The sequence below is a fragment of the Triturus cristatus genome, chromosome 7 (genome assembly GCF_964204655.1).
Source record: "Triturus cristatus chromosome 7, aTriCri1.1, whole genome shotgun sequence".
Taxonomy (NCBI): domain Eukaryota; kingdom Metazoa; phylum Chordata; class Amphibia; order Caudata; family Salamandridae; genus Triturus; species Triturus cristatus.
In genome coordinates, this window is record NC_140590.1 from 824,317,342 (window position 1) to 824,342,972 (window position 25,631).

At 44.9% G+C, this 25,631-nt stretch overlaps 1 protein-coding gene across 3 annotated transcripts in view; it reads left to right on the forward strand.

The window, feature by feature from the left end:
- The window catches only part of FLT4 (fms related receptor tyrosine kinase 4), a 486,636-nt gene that overhangs the window by 155,614 nt on the left and 305,391 nt on the right, over window positions 1-25,631 (forward strand). For all 3 annotated transcript variants that reach the window (XM_085617743.1, XM_085617741.1, XM_085617742.1), the window contains exon 2: window positions 15,145-15,238. In XM_085617743.1, coding sequence (XP_085473869.1) covers window positions 15,145-15,238 — 94 coding nt within the window. The remainder of the gene's footprint in view (window positions 1-15,144; window positions 15,239-25,631) is intronic.

Below are 25,631 nucleotides of genomic sequence, written 5' to 3' on the forward strand. Positions count from 1 at the left end.
AAAATATCAGAAAGGAAGAAACAATCAAACAAACAACAAGATTGAGAGCTAATCAAGATGTGGCGGGTCTCAAAAAGGCCAGCGGTCAGACGCTGGGGGGTGGGGGGTGCTGCTACTGCTCGAACAGCCAGGTCTTGAGAAGTTTCCTGAAGGTCAGCAGGTCCTGGGTCTGCCGCAGGTGGATGGGGAGGGTGTTCTATGTCTTGGCGGCGAGGTGGGAGAAAGATCTGCCGCCGGCGGTCGCTCTTCGGATGCGGGGGACGGTGGCGAGGGCGAGGTCAGCGGAGCAAAGCTGGCAGTACAGGGTGTAGAAGGTGAGTCGTTCGTTGAGGTATGCTGGTCCTGTGTTGTGGAGTGCTTTGTGAGAGTGGGTGAGGAGCTTGAAGGTGATCCTCTTGTTGACGGGGGAGCCAGTGCAGGTCTCTCAGGTGGGGTGTGATGTGACTGTGGCGGCACATGTCGAGGATGAGGCGTGCAGAGGCGTTCTGTATGCGTTGTAGTCGTTTCTGGAGTTTGGCAGAGGTTCCCACTTAGAGGGCGTTGCCGTAGTCCAGTCTGCTGCTGACGAGGGCCTGGGGGACCGACCTTCTGGTTCCGGTGGGGATCCATCTGTTGCTCTTGCGGAGCATGCGGAGGGTGTTGAAGCAGGAGGAGGAAACGGCGTTGACTTGCTGGGTCATTGACAGCGATGAGTCCAGGATGAGCCCCAGGTTGCGTGCGTGGGCGGTGGATGTCGGTGCTGCTCCCAGCGTGGCCGGCCACCAGGAGTCGTCCCAGGCGGAGGGGGTGGAGCCGAGGATGAGTACCTCCGTCTTGTCCTAGTTCAGTTTCAGGTGGCTGTTCTTCATCCATTCGGCGACGGCCTTCATTCCTTCGTGGAAGTTGGTTTTGGCGGTGGTGGGGGCCTTGCTGAGGAAGAGGAACAGCTGAGTGTTGTCAGCCTATGAGATGATGTTGAGGTCGTTCGATCGGGCTATGTGGGCGAGCAGTGCCATGTAGATGTTGAAGAGTGTCGGGCTGAGGGATGATCCTTGGGGTACGGCGCAGATGATCTTGGTGTCTTTAGATCGGAATGGAGAGAGGCGGACACTCTGGGTTCTACCGGTGAGGAAGGAGGTGGTCCAGTCCAGGGCTTTTTCGCGGATCCCTGCGTTGTGGAGGCGTGTGCGTAGGGTGTGGTGGCAGACGGTGTCGAAGGTGGCCGACAGGTCTAGGAGGATGAGGGCCGTGGTTTCTCCGTTGTCCAGCAGGATCCTGATGTCATTGGTGGCGGCGATGAGGGCGGCTTCGGTGCTGTGGTTGCTGCGGAATCCGGATTGGGATGGGTCCAGGATGTTGTTCTCCTCGAGGAAGAGAGTCAGTTGCCTGTTGACAATCTTCTCGATGACTTTCGCCGGGACCGGAAGTAGGGAGATGGGCCGGAAGTTCTTGAGGTCCTTAGGGTTCGCCTTGGGTTTCTTGAGTAAGTCGTTGATCTCGGCGTGCTTCCAGCTCTCCGGGAAGGTGGCGGTCACGAAGGAGTTGTTGATGATCTTGCGGAGATGGTGTGCGATGGTGGAGCTTGCTTTGTTGAAGATGTGGTGCGGGCAGGGGTCTAATGGTGAGCCGGAGTGGATGGTGTTCATGATTTTGATGGTGTCGTTGTCGTTAATGTGGGTCCAGGAGAGCAGCGGGTCGGTGTGGCTGGGGGGCGGTGAGTCTGAGGTGTCAGTGGCTTTCGGGGGGCCTGGTTGTTGAAGCTGTCGTGGATGTCTGCGATATTGTGGTGGAAGAAGGTGGCTAGGGAGTCGCAGAGGTCTTGCGATGGCAGGATGTCGTTGGAGTTGGAGCTGGGGTTGGAGAGTCCCTTCACGATGTTGAAGAGCTCTGTTGTGTGCGTTGTTGTCGATGCGTTCCTTGAAGGAGGTCCTTTCGGCGGTTCGGATGAGTTGGTGTTGTCTGCATTGCTGTCTTGTGTCTGTTCGTATTGCCAATTCTTCTCGAGCCTTCGACAGGTCTGTTTGGATGCCTGGAGGTCGGCGGTGAACCAGATGGCTTTTCTGTCGGTGCGTCTGTTTGAGGGTTTCTTGATAGGGGCAAGAGTGTTGGCGCAGTCGTCGATCCATTGCCTGAGGTTGCGGGCGGGAGTGTTGGTGTTGGCAGTGTCAGTTGGTGGGTTTCAGGCGAGGGTGGCGATTAGCTGGTCTCCGGTGATTTTGCTCCAGCTGCGTCGGGGGGTCCGTTGTGTGTTGTGGTGCGTGGTGGGTTTCTCGAAGGTGAAGTGGATGCAGCGGTGGTCAGTCCAGTGGAGTTCGGTGGTGGGGCTGAAGGTGACGTGGTTGCTGGCGGAGAAGATGGGGTCGAGATTGTGTCCGGCGGAGTGGGTGGGAGTCGTGACTAGCTGTTTGAGTCCGAGGTTGGCGAGGTTGTCGAGCAGGGTGGTGGAGTTGCTGTCGTTGGTGTTCTCGAGGTGGAAGTTCACCGACTGTGAGCCGTCACAGAATATACAAGATCATAGGAGTCCAAAACTGAACATAGTCTGGCAACTGTAGTAAATGATGAAGGCTATTGAGGAGCATGCGCCCTAGAGCCAGAACTTGTTCATTAGTAGCACTTTGACTTGCTTTTTAAATGATACAGGCGAGGGGTTCAGTCTGACTTCTGGGGACAGGGAGTTGCAGATTCTTGGGGCAATGCCCGAGAAAGCTCGATTGTAGGTTTTCTTTTCACAGAATTTTAGTGGTTTTAGCAATAAAGCCCTCGAGCTTCTGGAAGATCTACAGCCACCAGATAGCTCCAGTTTTTGTGCTAGGTACAATGGGGTGTTATGATGTAGTGCTTTATGGGTCATGCATGCAAATGTTTAACTCAATCCTTATTTCAAACAAGAGTCAATTCAGACAAGTAGATCTGGAGTGATGTGGTTGTATCTTTTGGATCCTGTGATGAGCCTAGCAGCAAAGTTATAGTAGGCCCTTAAAGGGTCCAGCGTTGATATAGGTAGGGCACAGATGGTTGCGCTTTCATAATCCAGCTTGGAGATGACTAGGACTTGAACCACTGCTTTTAAATGGTCGAGGTGGAGGATTGGTTTGATTTTCCTTATGATATTCATTTGGAAGTTGGCACCTTCAGTGACAAAGCTGATGTGCTCCTGCATATTCAGGTTCTTGTCAAGGGTTATTCCAAGTGATCTTGTGGAATCTATAATGTGTGGAAGGCAATTTAGAGCTGTAAGTTGCTTTATTCATGCTCTGATATTAGCTGATTGATTGGGTGGAGCAATTAAGATGAATTCTGTTTTTTTTGCATTTAGTTTGAAGTGGTTGTATGTAAGCCAGTTTTGAGTTTTTTGGGGAGTAGAGTTAAGAACTCGTAAATCTTCAGGAGAAGAGATTTTCAGGTACAATAGGGTGTCATCAGCATGCATGTAATAGTGAATATGGGATAACTTCAGGATTTCAGTTAGTGGTTCCAGGAACAGGTTAAAGAGGGTGGGTGAGAACGTTGATCCCTGCGGAACCTCCAGTGTGATAGGTGATGAAGTGGAAAGGGAGAGGTTAGCCTTGAATCTTTGGGATCTGTTGTATAGGAAGGAAGTGAACCAAGATAGGACGGAGCCCGATAATCCTATTCTCCATTTCAAAAGGTCGAATGTTGCTGATAGGGCGGAAGTTATTCAGTTCTGTATGATCTGCCATGGGTTTCTTAAGAATAGGAGTTACCTGACCAGACTTTAAGCAATCTGGGATAATGCCTTGACATAAAGAGGCATTAACAATCTTGGTCCAGAGTGGTAGTAGGAACAGTTTGAAGTCATTAAATACATTTGATGGCATAAAGATTATACTCATGTATTTTAAAGTGCTTAAATGGAGAGCTTTACAAAGCTTTAGAAGTATGGAAAACAATAACAGTAATAACCTTATCACTTTTGTGTATACTTAAAATTAAGTTTATATGTACGTTTTTAAACAAAGTTGCACTTTGACATACCTATAACTATGCCATTCATATGCAGAGTAGCAAGAAGTGGGTCATTGTTCTAGTTTCTCTCTCCATAGCATTGTCAGTCTTTCTATAAGTTGCAGCTTAGAAATCAGCATGCTTGTGCCCTTTTGTGGGGCGTTGTTTCAGGCAGACAGTTTCTGGGGGTATTAGTTCAGCCCTTTCCAAGTCACAACGGAATATTCACAAAAAGTTCCTCAATTATATAGTGTATGCAAATGTACAATCATTATGCGCCAATCAGAAAGTGGAAATTACAAGTAATGTGGGCATGTAAACTGAATCTATACTTGTTTAATGCACACAACTCATGCATATATTACGCATTACTGGATTGGTTTAGCATTGGCGGCATCCTAGGGAAGTGTCAAAGGAGTTGGTAAAACGCAATGCAAATCAAGTGAGCCTTCTCGTGATGGTCATTTTGTGGGTATTTGATGACATTTGATGCTACCCCCGTCGAAAGTAGAGCGGCAATTTGGTAGAAAGCACTTTAGGACAACATTCCCGTGCCAGTCTGCACACCCCTCTTATCCGCTTGATACCCCACGGGCAGATTGGGTGAGTGGGAGGTGGAGTGCTTCAGCCCTGCCAAGTATCACGCATCAGGCGTCACACAGACGTATTTCAGTGCTGGTGTCTGCATCACCGCACTAAATATATTAGTCATGCATAATTAGGGACCCCCGACGACCTCAGGCGTACTGTAACATGGAGCTGCAGCAGCAAGCTTACTGTGCTATTGAAAGCGTGCATGTGGCTGTGTCAAAAAATTAAATAGATACATGGCGCAGCCTGGCGAATCAATAACCAACACCACATCCGAGATGTGTTTTTCAGCTCATCGTCATTGTTGTTTTCTATCAAGGCGCCCTATCCTGTGATCACAGGAAGCATACAGGGTGATTGACCTCCTAGGCCGCAAGGCAGACCATTCAGAATGTGGGCTAGAGCTTTGTTTTTCCCAGCATACCTGTCTCTGGCAGAGCGGCGCTTTTTCTCCACTTGCGAGCTGAAGTCGCACTCAGACTTGTGTTGGACAAGACTACGAGGTAGGAGGCAGGTTTTAGTTTTAATTTCGGAATCGTGTATGGCCCACCCACACTCACAACATTCACCTTCCCAGACCTTCACATTTTTGCACAGAGAGGTACACTTGTCCCTCCCCTGCCGGTTCAACATCATCTGCTCATTTGTTGGAGGCTCGTGGGAGGGAGACCGAGGCACACTTGTCTAGTCACGCCTGTGACCTGCTCCTGAAATTCCTGCCTTCAAGCATCTAAAAAAGGTTTTGAAAGAAGTGCATTTCGACCATCATTCATTCATTCATTCAGACATTCTTATTCTGTCCCACCTAGTTATTTTGCACCCTGAGAGTTTGAAATAGCAGTTACATATTACATCACATCGGAGGCCGCCTGAAAAAATCGAGTTGTATTCTGTGCATGAGAAGCAGTCACCTTTATACAACAGCAAATGGCGATTAATTAATCATGGATTATTGTTTCATTTTTAGGTCTCGCCTACACAGCGCACATGCGCTGCACAGGAGACCTTTAGCCATCGTACAGCTCTTTTTCCAAGCACATACTCGTTCTTGTGGCGGCATACAGCTTGCGGGAGTGCGCAGCGGCGCGCTACAAGCACGAGTATGTGCTTTGAGAAAGAGCAGGCTGCACGCGCGCGTGCGCACCACTACCGGGCTTGTTATCATATCGCGCCCGCACTTGTTTTGTTTACTTCCACAATAGTGATTAATTGACTTTGAACTTGTTGCCCCTCTTTTTAATACCACGTGAGCCCGCTGTTCATATTTAGTTTACATTAATTTCACTTTTCACTTTTTTACTTTATTACACTAGCTCCGTATTCCGGACGTTGTTACTTTCTCTTTTCCCCTTGAGACTAACGGTTTACGTTCCAGTCTCCTTTTGGTCCTGGTGATTATTTAAGGGCACTTCCAGTTTCACTCTGTCCACTTCCGGAGCAGAGGTGAACCAGTGCCTGCCATCGTTCTGGAGCGCAACCGCTACAGGAAAGCCCTTGATCTAGCGTTCTCACTATACTTATGCCCCAAAATGTTTAATAAGTATATGCATTAGTAATTAGTTTCCAACCAAGGGCAGGAAGCATTTATTTAAATAAATATTAATGGTAGAAGGTAATCGGTTCAAAGGGAAGCGAAGGCCCTTCAGGCTCGTAATAATTACAATACTAAAGTGGAGACAACTTAGCACTGGAGCGTCGACTAACCTTGGTCCCACTTGCAGGGTCATCATCTTGCCTCGGGGGCTCTCCGCCTGAAAAAACTGGTTAGGGTATTTAACACAATGACTTTGATTCCCCTATCCTGCCATTAGGAATCTGACACAATACAGGAGGCCAGACAATGACGTGACTAACCTGAAATCTGAACTACAAAAACGTTATACAAAATCATTAACAGCAGTCAACTGTCGAATCTTTACGTCTGTTGACAAAAAGACTGCTAGTAAATATGGGTAATGAGGTCTGTTTTCGAACTGTAAACTCCTTGACAGGCTCTCCTCACTGTTGATATCCTGTGAAGAAGTCAATGTAAGTTGAGGGAATATATGTAGAAAGCAAATGCGCGCCATGACAATCCTCAGGAAGATGATCAATTATATAGATTAGCAAATGTTGCTGTATTATAGCAATAATATTACCACGGTCGCACCATAAAAGATGCCCTGTTACTAATTTCGCAGCTTTCGACACACTCTCCCCATTCAGAACACAACAAAAACATAAAAGGACTCATTCAAGGCATCGATGTGAAGTAGGATGACCAGCTTTTAAAACAAACAAAAAAATAGAACAACACTTTTACATTATCCGAGCGCCACAGAATGATAGTGCTCATCAACACAGAAATACAGAATACGTACTATTAAAATACATAAAACGCAATGTTTAAACCCAGTATCATACCTGTTAATTAAACTGCTTTCTTATAATATTTGCTAATTAGACCTGCTTTGGAACACATACAAACGTGCTTCCCATTGTTTTCAGTCTACCATCTCTAACAAGCATTGGCATAGCCAATAGGTCTTGCCTTTAGGACCTTAAAAGTGTTTAGCCATGCAACAGTTGATGTTGTTGCACCAAGGATATTGTGCTGGATAACCAAACACTTCTAAGGTCCCAAAGGCTTGACCTATTGGCTATGCCAATGCTTGTTCTTTTTCTTTTTGGTTTTGTTTTCAATGAAAGAGTGAATATAAACATTAGTGTCTGACTCACTACCAAAGTCTGTTCATCATTTATAGTTTGAATTGACATTGTGAGGGCTCTGCATCATCGTGTTTAGGACATAGTTTATTGTTAATTTAGTCAGCAATTAATGCTTTTGTGCTTTTTACAATTGTTGTGATTATCACTTTTCATTTGCATGGTCTGAGGGGTGCTTGGTATCATTTTAAGCATGATGAATGAGCACAGTATGATTCACTGCAGAGGGTCACGTATCACTTTTATTTCTTGGCTCAACTGGCAGTCACATCTTTGTAGATTAACTCCGCCGCATGTTTCAATCAATCAATCAATCAATCAGTATTTGTTAAGCGTGACTACTCACCACTAGGGTCTCAAGGCACTGGAGGGAGGGGGGATTCGCAGGTCCTACTGTGTGCTGAGGTTCAGTCAATGAGCCAGGTCTTGAGATCCTTCTTGAATTGGGTTAGAAACAGGGATAGGATAGTCAGAAGTGGAGAGGCAGGGCCCCTCTGTCACGTCAGGCACTTCAGCTATGTGCAGCAGTGTTGAGTCCGTTTGCTGGTGTAAGACAAGCTCCTGTGGGGAGGATCTATGCTGTCAGCACAGGCAGATCACTATGCTACCACCTAATAAATTATCCACTCTGTGATCATGTGTTGCCCCTCCAAGATCAGCGATCTGGGTGAAAAGTTTCAGACAATCATAGTGGGGCAATTACCATTGCGTGTAGGGAACTGGTTCTGAAGGTACAGCCAGATACCAGCCATAGTAATGTGTTTACCAAGGCACCATGAGTTATACTCACTGGACACAGCAGTACCATTCTAGTGAAGCTATGGTGCTGCAAGGGAGCTCTACAAATGCAACAAGAATAAATTCAGGTCAAATAAGTTTACAGGTAATGGTGGAGGGCCTCCCGCTGGCGGTTTTCACACCGAAGGCTTGGTGAAGTTACAGGGCAATCCAAAGGATTTTGGTGCAAAAAGGAACCATAAGAAAGAGCCCATAGGGGCTTCATGCCAATACCTAGGCAGTCCTTATGGCAGAAACACTGGATGAAAGCAGCAGCGCCCCATTATTCCCAAGGGCAGTTGTAAGCCTGAGCAACAGGGGGCTTGCCTTGTACCGCTCAGCCTCTGCGCATGAATTATTTTCCTGGACTATGGGGTCCAGATAAGGGGGCAGCCCCACAGGTTCTGCATCAGATGCTGTGTATTCCTGGTTCTCATTGGCTAATCAGGCTGCCAGCAAGCTTAGGTCACATAATCACTGGCTGCCCTTGGATCGCCCATAAGTTAACCCATTATTGTACCAAATAAACCTGCAACATAACTTTCTCCAAACAAACTGGTTTGGCCTAATTTCCTTGTGGATTTTCCTTTGCATGCATTTCTTTGATTTAATTAAGTGTGTGTGCCTGGCTACTGGATATCTGTGAGGCTCAGGAGAGAGGGCCTCCTCCTTTGGGCCCAGTTGCCAATGAGACACCTTTCTTTCAATTGCATCCGCACAAGGGGACCGGTGTACCGTGTGGTCTGGCTGCATCGAACTGGTGCAGGACCCCATGTTGGTGGACTGAGTGCTGGGCCACAGGCAGCTGCCTACACTGCTCATGCCTAGCGCCAGCCCTGCAAATGGTGCTGAGGACTGTACGCATTTCTACTTTTGCAGGAAACATGGTTTCTGAAGCATAACTCTTTTTGGTCTTTTTAGGTTGCAGCCTACCACACAGCAGAGCTGTCTGGTTTGCTAAAGACATCTTGGGGACTAGGAATGCATTCCACCCGTTGATTGCCATTGTCTTTGTAGTTTGTAACTCACATTTTCTGGCTTTATATGTTCTGACTTTATTTGCTTTAGGCTCTGCATATTCAGTTTGTCCTTCCCGTTGCCTAAAGCATGTTTACTGTATTCTTCCATGAACTCCCTTTCTGTAAACATGTTTTTCAATCTTGTTCTTATCTCCTCACATTTGCTATGCATTCAAAGATCGAGGTCAAATGTCAAGCGCTGTCTTCTGAGGGCGCTTGTTTACTTTTCTTTCTTTGAGTGAGAGGATTTATGAGACAATCTTGCTGGGTACTGGGCGTAGAAAACTGTTTTTTTCTAGCACATCACAACATTTAATTGAACTGTGTAAGTTTTCCGGAATATATCAGAATTAGGAACACAAATGTAGCACATTTTTTGTTATCTCTGAAGTGTGCTGGAAACAAATACTTTAATATGATCCAAACAATTCATTACACTAGGTGATGTAATTTCAACACATTTTCGTTTGTGCACTGTATGATTTTATTAGTAAAACTGTATGTCTGTGCAGATGGAATGGCCATCTTAATTCAAAAAGTGTTGTCTATAATGGCAGTGCGCTACCATACCATGCATGCTCCGCTCTACGCCACTCCACTCTGCACCACTCGATACCACTGCACTCTGCACCACTCCACTCTATGCCACTTCACGCTATGCCTCTCTGCTCTACCCTGTAGCACTCTATTCTTAGTCAATGCACTATTCACCACTCTACTCTTTGCCACTGCACTCTACACCTCTCCAGTCTAAGCCACACCAATCAACTCTGCATAACTCCACTCTACCCCACTGTACTCTACGCCGCTCTGCAAAACTGCACTCTACACCACTGCACTCTATGCCAATACATTCTATGCCACTGCCCTTTACTCTGTAACACTCAACTCTATGTCAATCCACTGTACACCACTCCAATCTACTCTGTACCACTGAACTCTATGCCACTGCACTCTACACCACTTTACTCTACGCCACTTGCTGCAACTGCACTCTAACCTGCACCACTCTACTCTACCCCACTGCACTCTACTCTGAAACAATCTAATCTATGCCACTCTACTCCACTTTGCTCAACTCAGCTGTTTGCCACTGTACTCTACGCTACTCTACTGTTAACCAATGCACTTTACGCCAGTATGTCACTGCACTCTATGGGGCAGATGTATAACGGACTTGCGCCACTTTTACGCCGCCGTTGCGTCACTTTTATGACGCAGCGGCGGCGTAAACCCTGTGCCATGTTGCGCCCCATTTACAACGTGACGCATCTAAGGAGATGCGTCACGTTGTAAAGCTTGCGCCATATGTGGGCGTACCTGCACAGGGGGGGCCATCCGGCGCAGGAATGCCTCCGAAAAGTGGCTGAGTGAAATTTACAAGATTTCACTCAGTCACTTTTCCGGCCATGCTGCGTCAAAACCCTGCGCCTGCTTGAAGCAGGCGTAAGGATTGACGCAGCATTGTAACAATAGGGCACCCCCGAGCCTTGCTGGAGCTGCGTCGCACTTGCGACGCAACTCCAGCAATGCGCCAACCTTCCGCCATCAGATGCGTCACGCATCTGTTTATCCTTGCGCCACGATGCGCTGCATTGTAAATGCAGCACATCTTTTGTGGCGCAAGGGTAAACTTTCGTGACGCATCTTTCCTGGCGCATCCCTGCTGATTTGCGGGGATGCTCCAGGAGACATAAATCTGCCCCTATGTATGCCACTGCACTCTATTCTGCATCACTACTCAATGCCACTGCTCTCTACGTCACTCTGCTTCACTGCATTCTGATACTCTACTCTGCAACACTGTATTCTCCGTCACTGAACTCTATGCCACTTTACTCTGCACTTCTCCACTCTACCCTACTCCACTCTATGCCACTGCGCTCTTTGGCACTATACTCCACTCTGCACCACTTTATGCTACTCTACTCTGCACCACTTTACACCACTGCATTCTACTTGACTCTTCTTTTCTGCACGCTATGCCACTGCACTACATGTCTCTCAATTTTACTCTGCACCACTGCCTTATGCATCACTCAACTCTACGCCACACCACTCTGCACCACTCTGCACCACTCTACACCACTGTAGTCTGCCACTGCAATCTATGCTACTTTACTTGGCGCCACTCTACTCTGCACCACTCCACTCCACTCTCCACTGCTGCACTCTACTATACACCACTCTAATCTACTCCACTGCATTCTACGACGCTACATTGTGTGCTACTAGATTCAGTGCCACTGCGCTCTGCGCCACAATAATCTACAACACTCTACACCAATGCACTCTACGGCAGTCCACTCTACTCTATGCCACTCCAGTGTCTGCTACTCTATTCAACTCCACACAATGCCACTCCAACAGACGAGACTCTCTGCCACTCCACTCCAAAACACTGTACTCCACTCTTCACCATTCTCACTCCATGCATCTCTCCTGTACACCACTAACTTTTACCATGCTGAACAGCAGCCACGCTGGTGTATAACATGGCTAAAACACATTGGCAAAGCCAATAACTCTTGCATAGGCGAGACATATTGGCTTTGCCAATGCTTGTTCCTGTCAGCGTGGACCAGAGATCGATAGACAGAGGTGTTGTTATGAAGAGGACGTTGTTGGGGCCCACAACATTTCGTATGTGTACCCACTGGCTTCAGAGTGATGAAGATGAGATTTTCGCCCCCTCCCTGTGCTTCGGGTATGCAGCAAAGGCTGCAGGGTAACCCGGTACTTGTAAAGCACAAACTAATCATCCCTAAGGGTCTGGAGGCGCTGGGGGCCATCGAGGAGATTGAGCTACTGCCCAGAGTCACATGATGCTGTGCTGAGCTGAGCTGCCACCGGTGCTGGGGATCGAACCATGACCCCTGTGCTCTGGAGTCAGCCGCCCTGGCCACTGCGACACACCCCTCCCATAGTGATGATGGTGATAAAGAGGAAGTTGTTGCCCCCCCCCAACTCTTCGGGTTTGCACCCATAGACTTCAAGGTGATGATGATAATGATAAGTCATCACCCCCTGCCGCGTGCTTCTGATTTGCATCCATAGACTTCAGGGTGATGATGAAGAGAAGTTGTCGCCCCCTCTCCGCCCCGGGCTTCGGGTTTGTACTCATAGTCTTCTGTGATCTAATGTAATTCTTGTGTGGCCACAGTGCCTCCTTAGATTTTTTCCCAGGACCCTCCTGGGGGGCTTGTGTGATGCTTTCCAGATCCTCCCTCAATGACTCACAAAGGCCCGGCACCCTCAGCGCTCATAAAACACAGGCAGCCCCCAGCCTCATCTAAACACTAACCATATCTTGTCCACAGTGTGTGTGGCAGGGTGAGGGTCGTGGCAGACAAGGCCTGAGGAATAACTGCACATAATGGCACATAGTTACACTGGGTGATGACACAGCTATATATCTTGTCACTACAACTCACAGTGCGTGTATTTATAATGGATCATTAATGCATACTTGACAAAAAAAACTTCAGAGAGGAGGGGCTGGAGCTCCTGCGCTGCACCTCCAGGGGACCCTCCAGGGGCGCTCTTCTCAGGAGGTGAGTTGTGCTGTTTGTCTCAGTAGGCACAGAGTACCCGGAGGTAGTAACTGGGGCTCTCACTCAGGATGGTGTAGATGTTAATACGATGGGTCAAGTTGATACACTGATTTACACACGAGGTACAGCTAGAACAATCGTGATTTTGAGCAAATCAAGTCACATCCGTGTGTTTGAAATTGTAATTGTCTGCAAATGGTCGATGTAAAAACTGTGCAAATAGGTGCCGAATGAAAAAAACACAGAGGCCGTATTACATAAAGTGCACAGGGGGCGCAATGGGCATTTGCGCCTGCTTTGCGCGCCCCAACGCACTTTGATATGACAGAAGGGGCCGCAGACGCTTGCTCGGCCCCGTCTGGAATACCAATAGCACTGGCGTACATAAAGCGCCAGTACTATCTTCAAGGGGGCGATCCCTCATTTGCATGGGGGCGTGCCCCATGCATATGAGGGAATCCCTAGGCCTCTGCGCCCACGCTGTATGAGCGAGGTAGGCGCAGAGGCAAAGAAGCCCTCTGAGAGCAGCCCTCTGCAGGAGGTAAAGGGGGTCTTATGGACCCTCCAGACATCCCCTTGCAGGCCTGCAAGGGGATCTCTATTCCACTTTAAAAGTGCACACTGAGCGGCTTTAAAGTAGCCGCTCCGTATAGAAGGGCAGATTTATGAGGCCCGTTGCGCCATCAGAACGTCACTTTTTGTGACGTTCCGTGGCGCAGAAGCCTGCATGATATTTATCAGGCAGCACTGAGCCACTTTTTTTGGCTTAATGCTGCCTCATAAATATCAGTCCCTTTAACGCAGTGTTCTGCGTTAAAGGGGCGTGCAATGGGTGTTGCTGGGGGCGTTCCCAGCAACATCCATGGCCTTTTGACACTGCCCCAGATTTATGAGAAATCGTAAATCTGAGGCAGCGCCAAAAGCTTCCGCCTCCCCAGGGGAGGCGTAAGGGAGGCGCAACGTGGAGAAATATCTTTATTTCTCCTCGTTTTTCTTTTTTCTATGTGTGCTGCATTCTGCAGCACCCATACAAAGAGGAAAAACCTCTTGTGATTATTTTTGTACAGAAAGGTTTCCCTTCCTGTACAAAAATATTCATCTCCGCAACGCAGGCACCCTTGCACCATGGTGCAGAGGTGCCTGCGTTGGCGCAGGCAGCCCATTGTGCGCCGGCGCAGGGGAAAAGGACAGGAATGCGCCGCATTTTATAGATACGGCGCATCCCTACCCTTTTCTTTTGCCGTAGGGAAGCGAAGCAGGAAGGCCTGCTGCGCTTCCCTACGGCAAAACCTCATAAATCTGCCCCTTGGTATCTTAGGATATTCGCAGCAACGTGCAAACATGGTTACTGCCTATAGCTTTAGCATATCATTCATTCCCCACAGCATTCTACCCTGCAAGGTCACAGAGTTTCCACAGCAGCCTCTGGCCAAGAATGCTACTAGAATGATGCACCTGCCTGGACACAGGAGGCCTGCTGGTCAAGGGATGAATTCTAGGCCAGGCTTGCAGCACAGACGCTGACTCCAAGAGCTGCTACTGCCCACGCCTGGTCTGTTATGCGAAAACATCCGCATCTCTCTCTCCACAAGGGTCTTGTTCAGTCATTCTGGACAATTGCATCCTGTCATGGCCAGCACTTTCCTAGAACTAGTCCATAGAAGTCACCTAGAGAAGTGTTTTTTCAGTGGAGTGCACCTGTAGGCAAAATGCTATTTATCTCATAGCAGCACTGCAAATCGTTGCTCTGTTCCTAAATCACGTCTGTGCGGATCAGAAGGGAGGCCGTGGCTCCATTTTCACCTTCCGTTCTGAACTGTGGCATTCCAATGTTCACTTTCTTGTCTAGAGCTGTTGGTGTGCTTGGGCTGCGCATGCTGCATAGTTTCACCAAAACAGACCACTTTTATGGAAGAACGGGTGCTCGGTTTCCACTAGGAGCTCCGCAGTGATGTATTCATTTGTGTGTATTTAGAGAATCTGGTGTTTACTTACAGGGTGAGTATGTCCGAGTTTCGGTCACTGAGGCTTCTGAAAGGTGTGGTGGGGAGCGGGTGCATTTGACACGAGTTGGAACGTTATTCAGAGAAAAGAACAATATCTATTCCCACAAGAGAGGGTCAAATATCACATTGATCTCTTGTCTGCTTCTCACTCATCCAGTAAAATTTCATATTTTTGCTCTTTTTCATTTCCTAGTCATTTTGATTAAATCGGGGCTGGGGTCGGCCCGCTCCATTCAGGGCACATAATGATGTTTTGTGAAAGAGGCCCCAGCACCTCAATTAAAAAATGGAGCCAGTGTGATAACAGTCGAGAAATAGTGTCCGGGTGGGACAAGCTTAATATTAAACATGACCCTAGCAACGTGCAGGGCGTTCTTCCCAAATGTTGACACAGGTGCAACATTTTGGGGGTCTCTGTAACTCTCTTGTGGGGGACTTCATCTTTAATTTGCAAATCTGCTGCTGATGTGAAATGAGCCCTGTTGTTTTGGCAAAGAAGCCTGGATAGCCTCTGCATTACTCCCTTTGTTCTGCCTTTTTATGTAGGCCTGGCGCAGGGATACACCATGACCCCACCCACGATCAGTGCTGCGAAGGAGATGGTCATTGATGCCAAGGATACGTTGTCTATTACATGCAGGTAAGTGTTTGTGATGGGTGTGCTGGGCGGGAAGTGCTGCTGTGGGTCTGCAGACTGGCATCATCCATAGCCTGGATAGGCACCAGAGAAGGGTGCATCTAACTGGCTTTTGACCATACAGAGAAGACGTAAAGACAGGCCAGCGGTTCAGCAAGGCCCATAGAGCTGGGGAAAGCCTCAATCAAATTTGCAGGTTCTGGCCTGACATGTGAATGACTCTGCTCCAGCTCTAATGGCCTTGCAAAAATATCGGCCAATAGGAAAATCTCCCAGTTTCCTATTTGCATGATCTACCTATGCTGTTTATGAGATGTCAGGATCTTTCTAGGACTGACACTGGCCTGTTGACTTTGTGCTGTGTGTATTAGATCTTTTGGTAGAAACGTTTGTGGAAAAATACACTTTAAATGAAAAAAAAATTCAATATTGATAACATTTGATAACTTTTTTAGACAAAATCCTTTTTGACTGAAAGCAAAATAAAACGTGGCCCCTTTTGTAACCCAAAGTTATTTGGCTACTCAGCCCGTAGATTTACAAGCACTAGTAATTGCACACAAATTGGTTATGGATGGACTTATTTATTTATTAGCATTTTTCTACTGCAGTGCGCGCACATGGCCAAAGGGCATTAAAGTGCTTTACAAGAGAAGATTAATTCAACGTGGGATAACAACCAAAGGGTATTACGCATTACAACGATAGTCTTTACATTGATACATTACAACGTGTTCAATACATCACATACCTTTACAATGCTAGCCACTACAATGCACACGTTTCACAATGTGCTGTTGTATCTTTTTAATCATTTTAAAAATAAAATTTGATATATATATATATACATATATATATTATTTTTTTCCCACCAAATGCCACAAACGCTGCCGAACAACTTGCTGACGGATGCCTCCACTGCGGCTGTCACGAAAACATTAACCACCAAATTCCCATACCATCAAATTACGGGGCACTCTGCAGTTCACAGTCTTCACTTTAATTTGGCAGATGTGTTTCACCAATTATGCCTTTCTCAATGCTATAGTGTTCCCATTAACCATTTCACCACGTTTAAAACACTCCTGTCTCCTCTTCATTGAACAGGAAAAAGTGCTGTAAGAGAAAATGGACTGCATTATGCTCAATATCTATTTACACAGTCTGCCATTTTGACATGCATAGTTCATTCATAATCACCCAGTGAGTGTGCCTTAATACTTGTAAATCTAATTACAGTAATGATAGTCACTTAGTAGAAACAAGTTATTCAGGGCGTCAATATACCCAATTGTATGTCCGATATTTCACTCGCCAATGCGGCACATCGAAGACTTAGTCCATCGCCCTACCGTGGTCTGACCAACAACAGGCAAGTATCCGTAGGTACGTTTCTATAATGACACGAAGCAAGTTATTAAACAAAGCACCTACAGATACTTGCCTGTTGTTGGTCAGAGCACGTTAGGGCGATGGAATGAGTCTTCGATGTGCCACATTGGTGAGTGAAATATCGGACATACAATTGGTTCTCAAGTTCTAAAGTTGGATGAAATGTAGCAGGAAATAGTAGAAGAAAGGGGAGGTAAGGCTGCTGACAGCAACTTACTGGTGCTTAAAAGTTCCTTTAGTGGCAAATAAATAGTTATAGCAAAAAACAAAGTGTGACTTCTGGGAGAATGTCCTCCTGCACTTTAGAAGTAATAGTGAATAACATGATGGAAAATGCATGGTATGTTATTGAGCGAATGGATATTTAAAACCACAGTTCACTCAACTTTTGGAACAGCAACATTTTGTCACAAGCCTTTTTAGATTAAATGGACTATATTCATCTATTATGTACTACTGCTTGCAAACAGATGTACTCCGTTTAATCACTTGAATCCATGTTTTTCAATCTCTCTAGCCTGCAACGCCTAGGATATACATGCATCGATACTACTCCCAGAGATGATTAATTAGGGCCTCAGGGGTTGCCTGACACCTTTACATTGTAAGCCTGAAGAGCAAGTCCTCAAGTGGTCCTTGTGTTGCACTGCTGTCATTCTGCCCGAGTGAACAAAAGAGAGCCATAAAGCTTAACATATCTCAGACAGTGTGTAAATGGTCCAGAGGGCAGTACTGCCTCCTATGCATGGCCTTTATACAGAACATTCGGAATGAAAGCAGATTGTGCCACACAACGTTTGGAACCTGGGCTGCTCACAGGAAGAGAGAGGGTGTGCAGTGATGTTGTGGTAGAACGTCAGAGATGGTGACAGAGGAGTCGGTTGGCAGCTGAAAGAAAGATAGGACAGGTCTATCTTTTTATGGGCAGTGTCTACGCGGTCATGAAATTACAATCAATAAAATTAAACTCATAGTTTGTGAATACCTAAAACACAGTAAACGTACACAAAAGTATAAGTTTACCTTTATGCATCTAGCCTTATTTCTTTTTATGTTGTTTTGCCTTTGATTTTGTTCCGCGCGGTGGTTTTTACTGCTCGTTTCCCATGCTCATCCCGTTTTACTTTTCATCCTCTCTGCTTCTACCTGTGATGCAGCACACAAACACCAGCAGGCCGCCGGATGTTAGCGTTGCTTTTGACAATGATTTCGAAATACATTAATGGCTTTGAGCTATTGCTATTAAGTAATCACTTGTTTAGTTTGTAGCACAGTGCTTTTTTGGTACGTGCTTCATAATTTATTGGATGATTTGGGCAAGATGAACATGTTTTATGCAAAAAATAAGGTGTGTTTTGAATTGTTTTATGTTTGCATGATTACGGGTTAGATAGAACATTCTACAGTGATTATATTGAAAAAAAATGGTTTTGCTTATTTGGCCACTCCTATTGCGGTTCTTCCTGCAGCTCAATGTGCACATTGTTGTAAAGATTACTGTACCAACCCATTCTATACGATAACAGGCCATACCATATCTTTCCATAGCATACCATAGCATACCATGCCATATCATACATACCATACCATACAATACATGACAGGCCATATCATTTCATTTCATACCATATCATACCATGCCATACATACAATAAATGACAGGCCATATCATTCTATACCATATCATACCATGCAACAGTACACAATGACAACCTATACTATATCATACCATACCATAGTATAGAATGAAAGGTCATAACATACTATACTATACAATACCAGTGATAGTATACTATGGCATGCCATACCATTTCATACCATACCATACATACCATATCCTACCTTACCCCTACCATACCATAACATACTACACAGCAACAGGCCATACCATACAATGCCATACCATAATATATCATACTGTACTATACCGTACTATACAACGAAAGACCATACAATACCTTACCATATCACACCATAACATAGCATACCGTGCCAACCCTGCCAAATATCCCAGATCCTTAAGTAATGTGCTGCTCCATTCCAGGGTTTTTCCTTTGAATCCTGGAAATTTTAGAACAGTTTAATACATTATGAAACAGGACAACAAGTCCCAAAATTCAAAGGAAGAAACTTGAACGAGAGCAGCACATCATGCATGGACCTGAGAAACTTGGTAACTATGCCATACCATAATATACCATGACCGGAAATAACAACACACAGCATACTATATAATGACAAGCCATACCATAACGTACCATACTATACATTTAAAGGCCATACCATATCAAACCATACCATATCACACTATACAATGACAGGCCATGCCATACCATAGCATACTATACAATGATATGCCATACCACATCATACCTTATCATACTATGCAATGGCCATACCATAGCCATACCATACTGTTCTATACAATGACAGTACATAGCATACTGCACAACAACAGGCCATCAGGGTTTAATTTGAGCCGGTGGTTTCCGGTACTTGACACTGACACTTTATTGTCAACACCAGCTCTTATAACAGACTGCCACATGGTGGCACTGTTTATTTGATTTTGTGAGGAGCACAACAAAAGCTGTTTAATAATTAAATATACATAAAAATCACTAATACCTGCCACCCAAAGCTATAAGAGAAGCTTGGGCTGCATGTGTTAGTAATTTTTAAAGTATATTTAAAGCCTAAATTGTCACACTTCCATGTGTGTGATTTTTTAGTTGTGATGGTTGTCTCATTGGCGGTGCTAGTAGGGGTAGTAATATAACATAATATGTGTATTTTTAAAGCGCACGTTCACCCAGAAGGGTATCTTGGCAGAATAACAGATGTTTATTGCTACCCACCTCAATGGTACTCATTTTATTGACCTCAGAAGGAGGAAAGGCTGAGTGGGCCTGCCAAGGTTTGAACCTGTGATCATGAGTTCGAACACAGGCCCCTTTAGTGGACACATTGGTCCACTAAACCAACAGACCCAGCCTTAGGTTGTGCAAGCAGCAGTGGCCTTCTGACAAGGGCGCTGGCATTTATTTTTTGACAAATTAAGTACTGCAAGCCATACCATACAAAACCATTGCATACCCTCCCATACTATTCAATGACAGGCCATGCCATACCATACTATATAATGAGAGGATATACCATACTATGCTATATTTTTGACAGGCCATGGCATACCATTCCATGGTACCATACTATACCATACCATACCACAACATGCCATAACGTAACATAGCATGACAGGGCATACCATAAAATACAGTGTCAGACCATAACATACCATACCATATAATTATAAGTAAACTTTTGGTTTTCCAGTTTTACAGATTTTTACAGATAAATACAGACAGAAACAAATGTGTTTCCTGTCGGTATTTATTTTTACAAGCGGAAAAATACAGAAAATGATGCTTCTTGTGAGAGACTCTCCATGCAGTCTTTCATGAATTTCAGGCAACAGCTGAGCAGATAGATATCATGGAGGGTTAAAAAACATATATAATATAGGATAGGATAGGATAGGATAGGATAGGATATAGGTTTATAAAGCGCTCGATTGCCGTAGCGTCTTGGCGCTGGTAAGTGTGGAGGTGTTTCAGTCTTAACCCCTTGTGCGCTCATGACGGAACCACGCCGTCATGAGCACAGCTCGCCCGTGACTCATTTTGGCGTGGTTCCGTCATGAGCATGGCGGCGCCGCGCTCACCCCTCACCCCCCCAGCGCTGCGGCGGAATTCGCGCCGCAGCGAAGGGGTTAAGCAGGGGCTACATTGAAGCAAACAGCCAAGTCTTCAGGACCTTCCTGAAGGATTGATGATTTGGCAAAGATCTCAGAGAAAAGGGCAGCTTGTTCCAAAGCTTCGCGGCGCAGTTTGAGAAGGTTCTTCCACCCCATCTAACTCTCCTAGTCCTGTTCACCTTAAGAAGGCCCAAGGTACTAGATCTTAGGGCACGACCGGGAGTATAGGGGATCAGCATTTTTTGGATATCTTTAGCTCCGCCCCCGAAGATAGCTTTGTGGACCAGGCATAACGCCTTGAATTCCACACGTTGTTGTACAGGAAGCCAGTGTAAGGCTCTAATTCCCGCCGAGGTGGATTGGTCTCTAGGAATGTTCAGAAGCAATCTCGCAGCGGCATTCTGTAATGACTGTAGCCTACTCAACTGGGCCTTGTTTATCCCCAATAGTAGGGCATTACAGTAGTCAAGCTTGGACAGCAGAAGGGCCACCACCACTGTCTTTCTGAGTTCTTGCGCAATAAAAGGGAAGATCTTTCTCAAAGTCCTAATTAGGAAAAAGCATGACGAGGTAAGGCGATTCACCTGGGCCGAGAAATTTAGCTGACTGTCGAACAGAACACCAAGGTTTCTCACCTTGGACTCAGGGCGGGGGCATTCGCCAGCTTTCAGGGGCTACCAGGAGTCGTTCCACAGGGATTGCCCCTTACCATATATATATATAGGATTAGATTTCTTTAAATACAGGCCTATGTTAACATATATTTGTAGTATAGCGCTAATATGTGCCTGTGAGTGTAGTGCTTTGTTATATGAAGGCTGCTTAATTTGCTAAAACGTGACAGGCATCCCATGTATGAGTGTACATCCAAGAGTTAAATAAATGTGGAACTATACCATGTTACGACTACATTTATTCTCAAAATACAGAATAAATATGGGCGAATGCCAATAAGATGGCCAAAAAACGAAATATGGATAAATACAGGTGGAAATGTTAAAAAAATAAATACCATAAAACCAGGAGCCCTAATTATAAGTTTTATCATACTATATCATACCATACTCAGGGACACTGGAATTATGTGGCAGGTAAACACCAAATTATGCAGCAGGTTTGACTCAATTATGCAGCAAGAAAAGGCAAATATGGAGCATAATGTGGCACATTTCTTGATAGTATTATTTCATTATTTTGTCATTTTGACACATGGTAATACTGTATGGACAAATATTTAACCTCATTAATACCGGTTTGACAATAAAATACAGAAACTGGCAACTAAAAGAGGACCAGTTAAACTTTGGGAAGGGCCTAACACTGCGCGCAAACACATGTTGCCATGCTTTTAGTAACTTTTGATCCATTTGAGTTAAAACATTTTTTTGTTAAAATCTGCAGGTTATGCAGCAGATGATGGATTATGTGGCAAATCTATAACTATATACGATGAAGGTAGTGCGTGCACTGCTGGATGGTAGACCAAAGAATACAATTCACTTTTGAAATCCAAGAACAATCTATCAACTTTTTGGACGTGAAAATAATACAAACCATTGAAGGATTTCAAACAGATCTTTACAGAAAAACTACCGATAAAAATAACATGCTCTCGTATGACAGTTTTCATCTTAATTCTTTAAAAAATCAAATGCCTTTTACACAAATACTCAGAGTAAAAAAAATTGTATCTGATCCTGACACAAGGACCATACGCATAAATGAAATGCTAAAACGGTTTAAAGCAAGGGGATACCCTGAACATATACTGATTCAAGCAGAAAATAGAAGCAACACCATCCGCAGAGACATAGCATTACTACCGAAAGAAAAACTCAAACACAATCGGACAACGATAGTCTCTAAATATTCTACCATGAGCAAAGCCTTCAAAGATACCATCAAAAGGCACTGGCCCATATTGAAACTGTAACCAGATTTCAACAACATCTTTGAACAAGAACCCATTTTCGCATATACCAGAGCCAAAAATTTAGGAGAGATTATTAAAAATCCAACTCACCTTGACGAACACATCAAGTATAAAGGAACTATAGCATGTTGGAACTGCAACAACTGCAATAACATCATTTCCGGTCCCTATATAACATATCCTATGAAAGGACACATCATCAAATTGAAAGTAACAGCCACATGTAACACAACCAATACAATATATTTGTTAAAATGCCCATGTGGAAAAATCTATGTGGGACAAATGGAGGGAAAAATTAAAACGCGTATCAACGAACACAAGAGTAACATCGGAACTAAAAACCTAAAATCAACAGTGGCAAGTCACTTCATAGAGGCCGGACATAATATTAGCCAATTGAAATTTTGTGTTTTAGAAATAATCACAAAAATTGAAGGCAAAGACAATCATAGATCATTACTACAGCGTGAAAATGATTGGATACGCACATTGAATTCCATGAATCCCCATGGGATGAATGATCGGATGGAATATACTTGTTATCTCTGATTGACCTGATTCACAACCACATTGTTTCCAATGTAACAGATAATGGATTTAATTTTGATATTCTTATTATTTAATTTTGATTTAATCTCTATCTTGATGTTCTATTTTGATGTTTTACAATATTAAGTTAAGTTTTGTTGAATCGATCGCACAACTCGCAATCACAACAGACACATCTCATTATATACAATAATCTTTTTTCACTGTCAGCTTCACCTAGACAGTCCCATCTCTATTTCTAACTTTCACAAACCCGGATGTTTAATGCCGGCGTTCACCTTTACACGCCAGGAGCAATACCTGCACGTTTCTACACTGAACGCGCTTGAGAGTTTCAACAATTTACATCTTTCACATCGTAAGTAAGCGAGGAAGCGCATGCGATTAAGCGAGTAACTTTCCTTTTCCTTCCCTTGCGCCTTTCATAAGCGGGACTTGTAAAATATTATTCTCCACACGAATCACCCTATAACACCATGTTAATGAGCACGCACGTTTAAATAAAGTTCACAAACACGCCTTTTGTTAAATGCTTTGCACCATCTTGAAGCACTTATAACAGTGAATTCGAAAGTAACTGACACACACAAGCGATACAAGAGAATCGATTCGACTGGAAGATAGGGGCACAACCAATTTAATTTACCTCACACCGCATGGTCCTAAAAATGTTTAAGCTATAAACATAACAATACAACTGCATATTGAGCCTAGTTCGTATATGATTTGTTTCTAGACATTCCCCAGACGAAGGCACTGAGCCGAAATGCATCGGGATATGTAATAAAGTGATTTATGTAAAATGAATGCATCATGGAAATGAAGATGAATTTCTTGATGAATAATTAAACAACAAACAACTAACAACATTGTTGTAACTTTATTGAAACCAAACAAAATCTCAGGAATTGAGAAACCAGTGCCCAGGGGACACACCCTTTGACATAAGGGTATGCAGCCTACAAAATCTATAACTATGCCTAACAATCCCTAGCCATAGATTTGCATTATTTCAGTGACCCTGATCATACTATACCATGGCAGTCAATATCGTACAATACCATACAAATATACATATATATATATACACGCCTGAAACGCGTAAGGCTTTTAAGAAGGTTTCCGTGTGTCTCGTTCTTCAAGCTGCACCTGTAATAAAGAAAACGTTAAACATCAGTGAGGCTCTTTCCAAGTGGGCGCTTTGTTTGTTGGGATTTATAACGGACAGTCCGGCCGTGGAAACTGCCCGCCACGGGACAGCGGGCCTGCTGACCGAATCTTCGTGTCAGTATAGGACTTGATGTGTTTTCACTGCTGGGGTGTATTGGCAGCTGAAGAGCAGAGCGCATGGAGACCGACCCACATGGGTGACACGCATGAATTTTGGCAAACCTACACGAAAACCCACTGGGGTAAGACTCTTCAGCACTACAAGGACCGTGATGCCTAGGAGCCCTGTTATGGGGTGTGGCATCTTTTGATTTATATTCAGTGACTGTCGGAATAGAAACTGTTTGATTTTTGCCTGCTATAGCCTGTGAACAAGGGCAGTGAGTGCGCCCGAAACACGTAAGGCTTTTAAGAAGGTTTCCGTGTGTCTCGTTCTTCAAGCTGCACCTGCAATAAAGAAAACGTTAAACATCAGTGAGGCTCTTTCCAAGTGGGATCTTTCTTTGTTGGGATATATATATATATATATATCTATAATATATAAATATATATTATCTACTGGCGGTCGCCAGTAGATAGTTATAGTTAGGATCGTGTTTCCATAGGAAATCCGCAACATTCTATTTGGAATAACTTTGGCGCCGATTGACGAATCCTCTCGAAATTTTCAAAATAGGTGGAGCCTTCCACACCGCTCCTTCCCTGAAAGTCTCGGTGGGATTCGTCAAGCGGGGGCTGAGAAAAAGGGGGGGTCCCAAAACGCGTTTTCCCCATGCATTTTTCCATAGGACCTTTAGTCCAAGCTACAGCCCGAACGGCTGAACAGAATTACTTGAAATTTGGCAGAGAGGTAGTCCTCAGGTCAGGGATGTGCCTTTTGCAGGTCTGGTGTAAATCTGTTCAGTATTTCATGAGAAAATAACATTTAAAAGCATATATATATCTATAAGCGCACACCGTGCGCGTACGGTAAAACTTACCGTACGCGCACGCTGCCGTGCGCGAGCGCGATTCTGATTGATTGTTAGATCTTAGTAAACATTCGAATCGGTCGAAACCAGGAAGTGTCGGCCGCCATTTTGTCTCTCGCAGTCTGAGGGGGTGAAAAACAAAGGTGGAGAACGTGAAAAGGGGGCAGGGTGGACAGTTCCTGACCCCCTAGCCTTAGTCAGGGGGTCCCAGAAGGACCCCCAAGGGCCAAAATTTCCTTTAATTTTTTTGTGAAAAATCGCAGAGTACGCGTAGCGTGCGCGTACGGTGGAAACGGAATAATTCCGCGAACTGCGTAACGTGGGCGCGCGGTGCGCGCCCACAGCGCGCGCATGGTGCGCGAAGCGCACCGTGCGCGTACGGTACGCGCACGGTGAAAAACCTTAAAATAAAATAAATACATAACTTAGCATTTCAAAAACCGTACAAATTCACTGAAAAAACCATAGGTTTCACACACGTTATAGTTACGAATTAGCATTTAAAAAACCTTGCAAATTCACTTAAAAAACCATAGGTTTCACACATGTTATAGTTAGCTGGACATTTCACTCGTGAAAAACCATTGAAATTCCCCCGTTATAGTTAGTGCAGGCAACTATAAC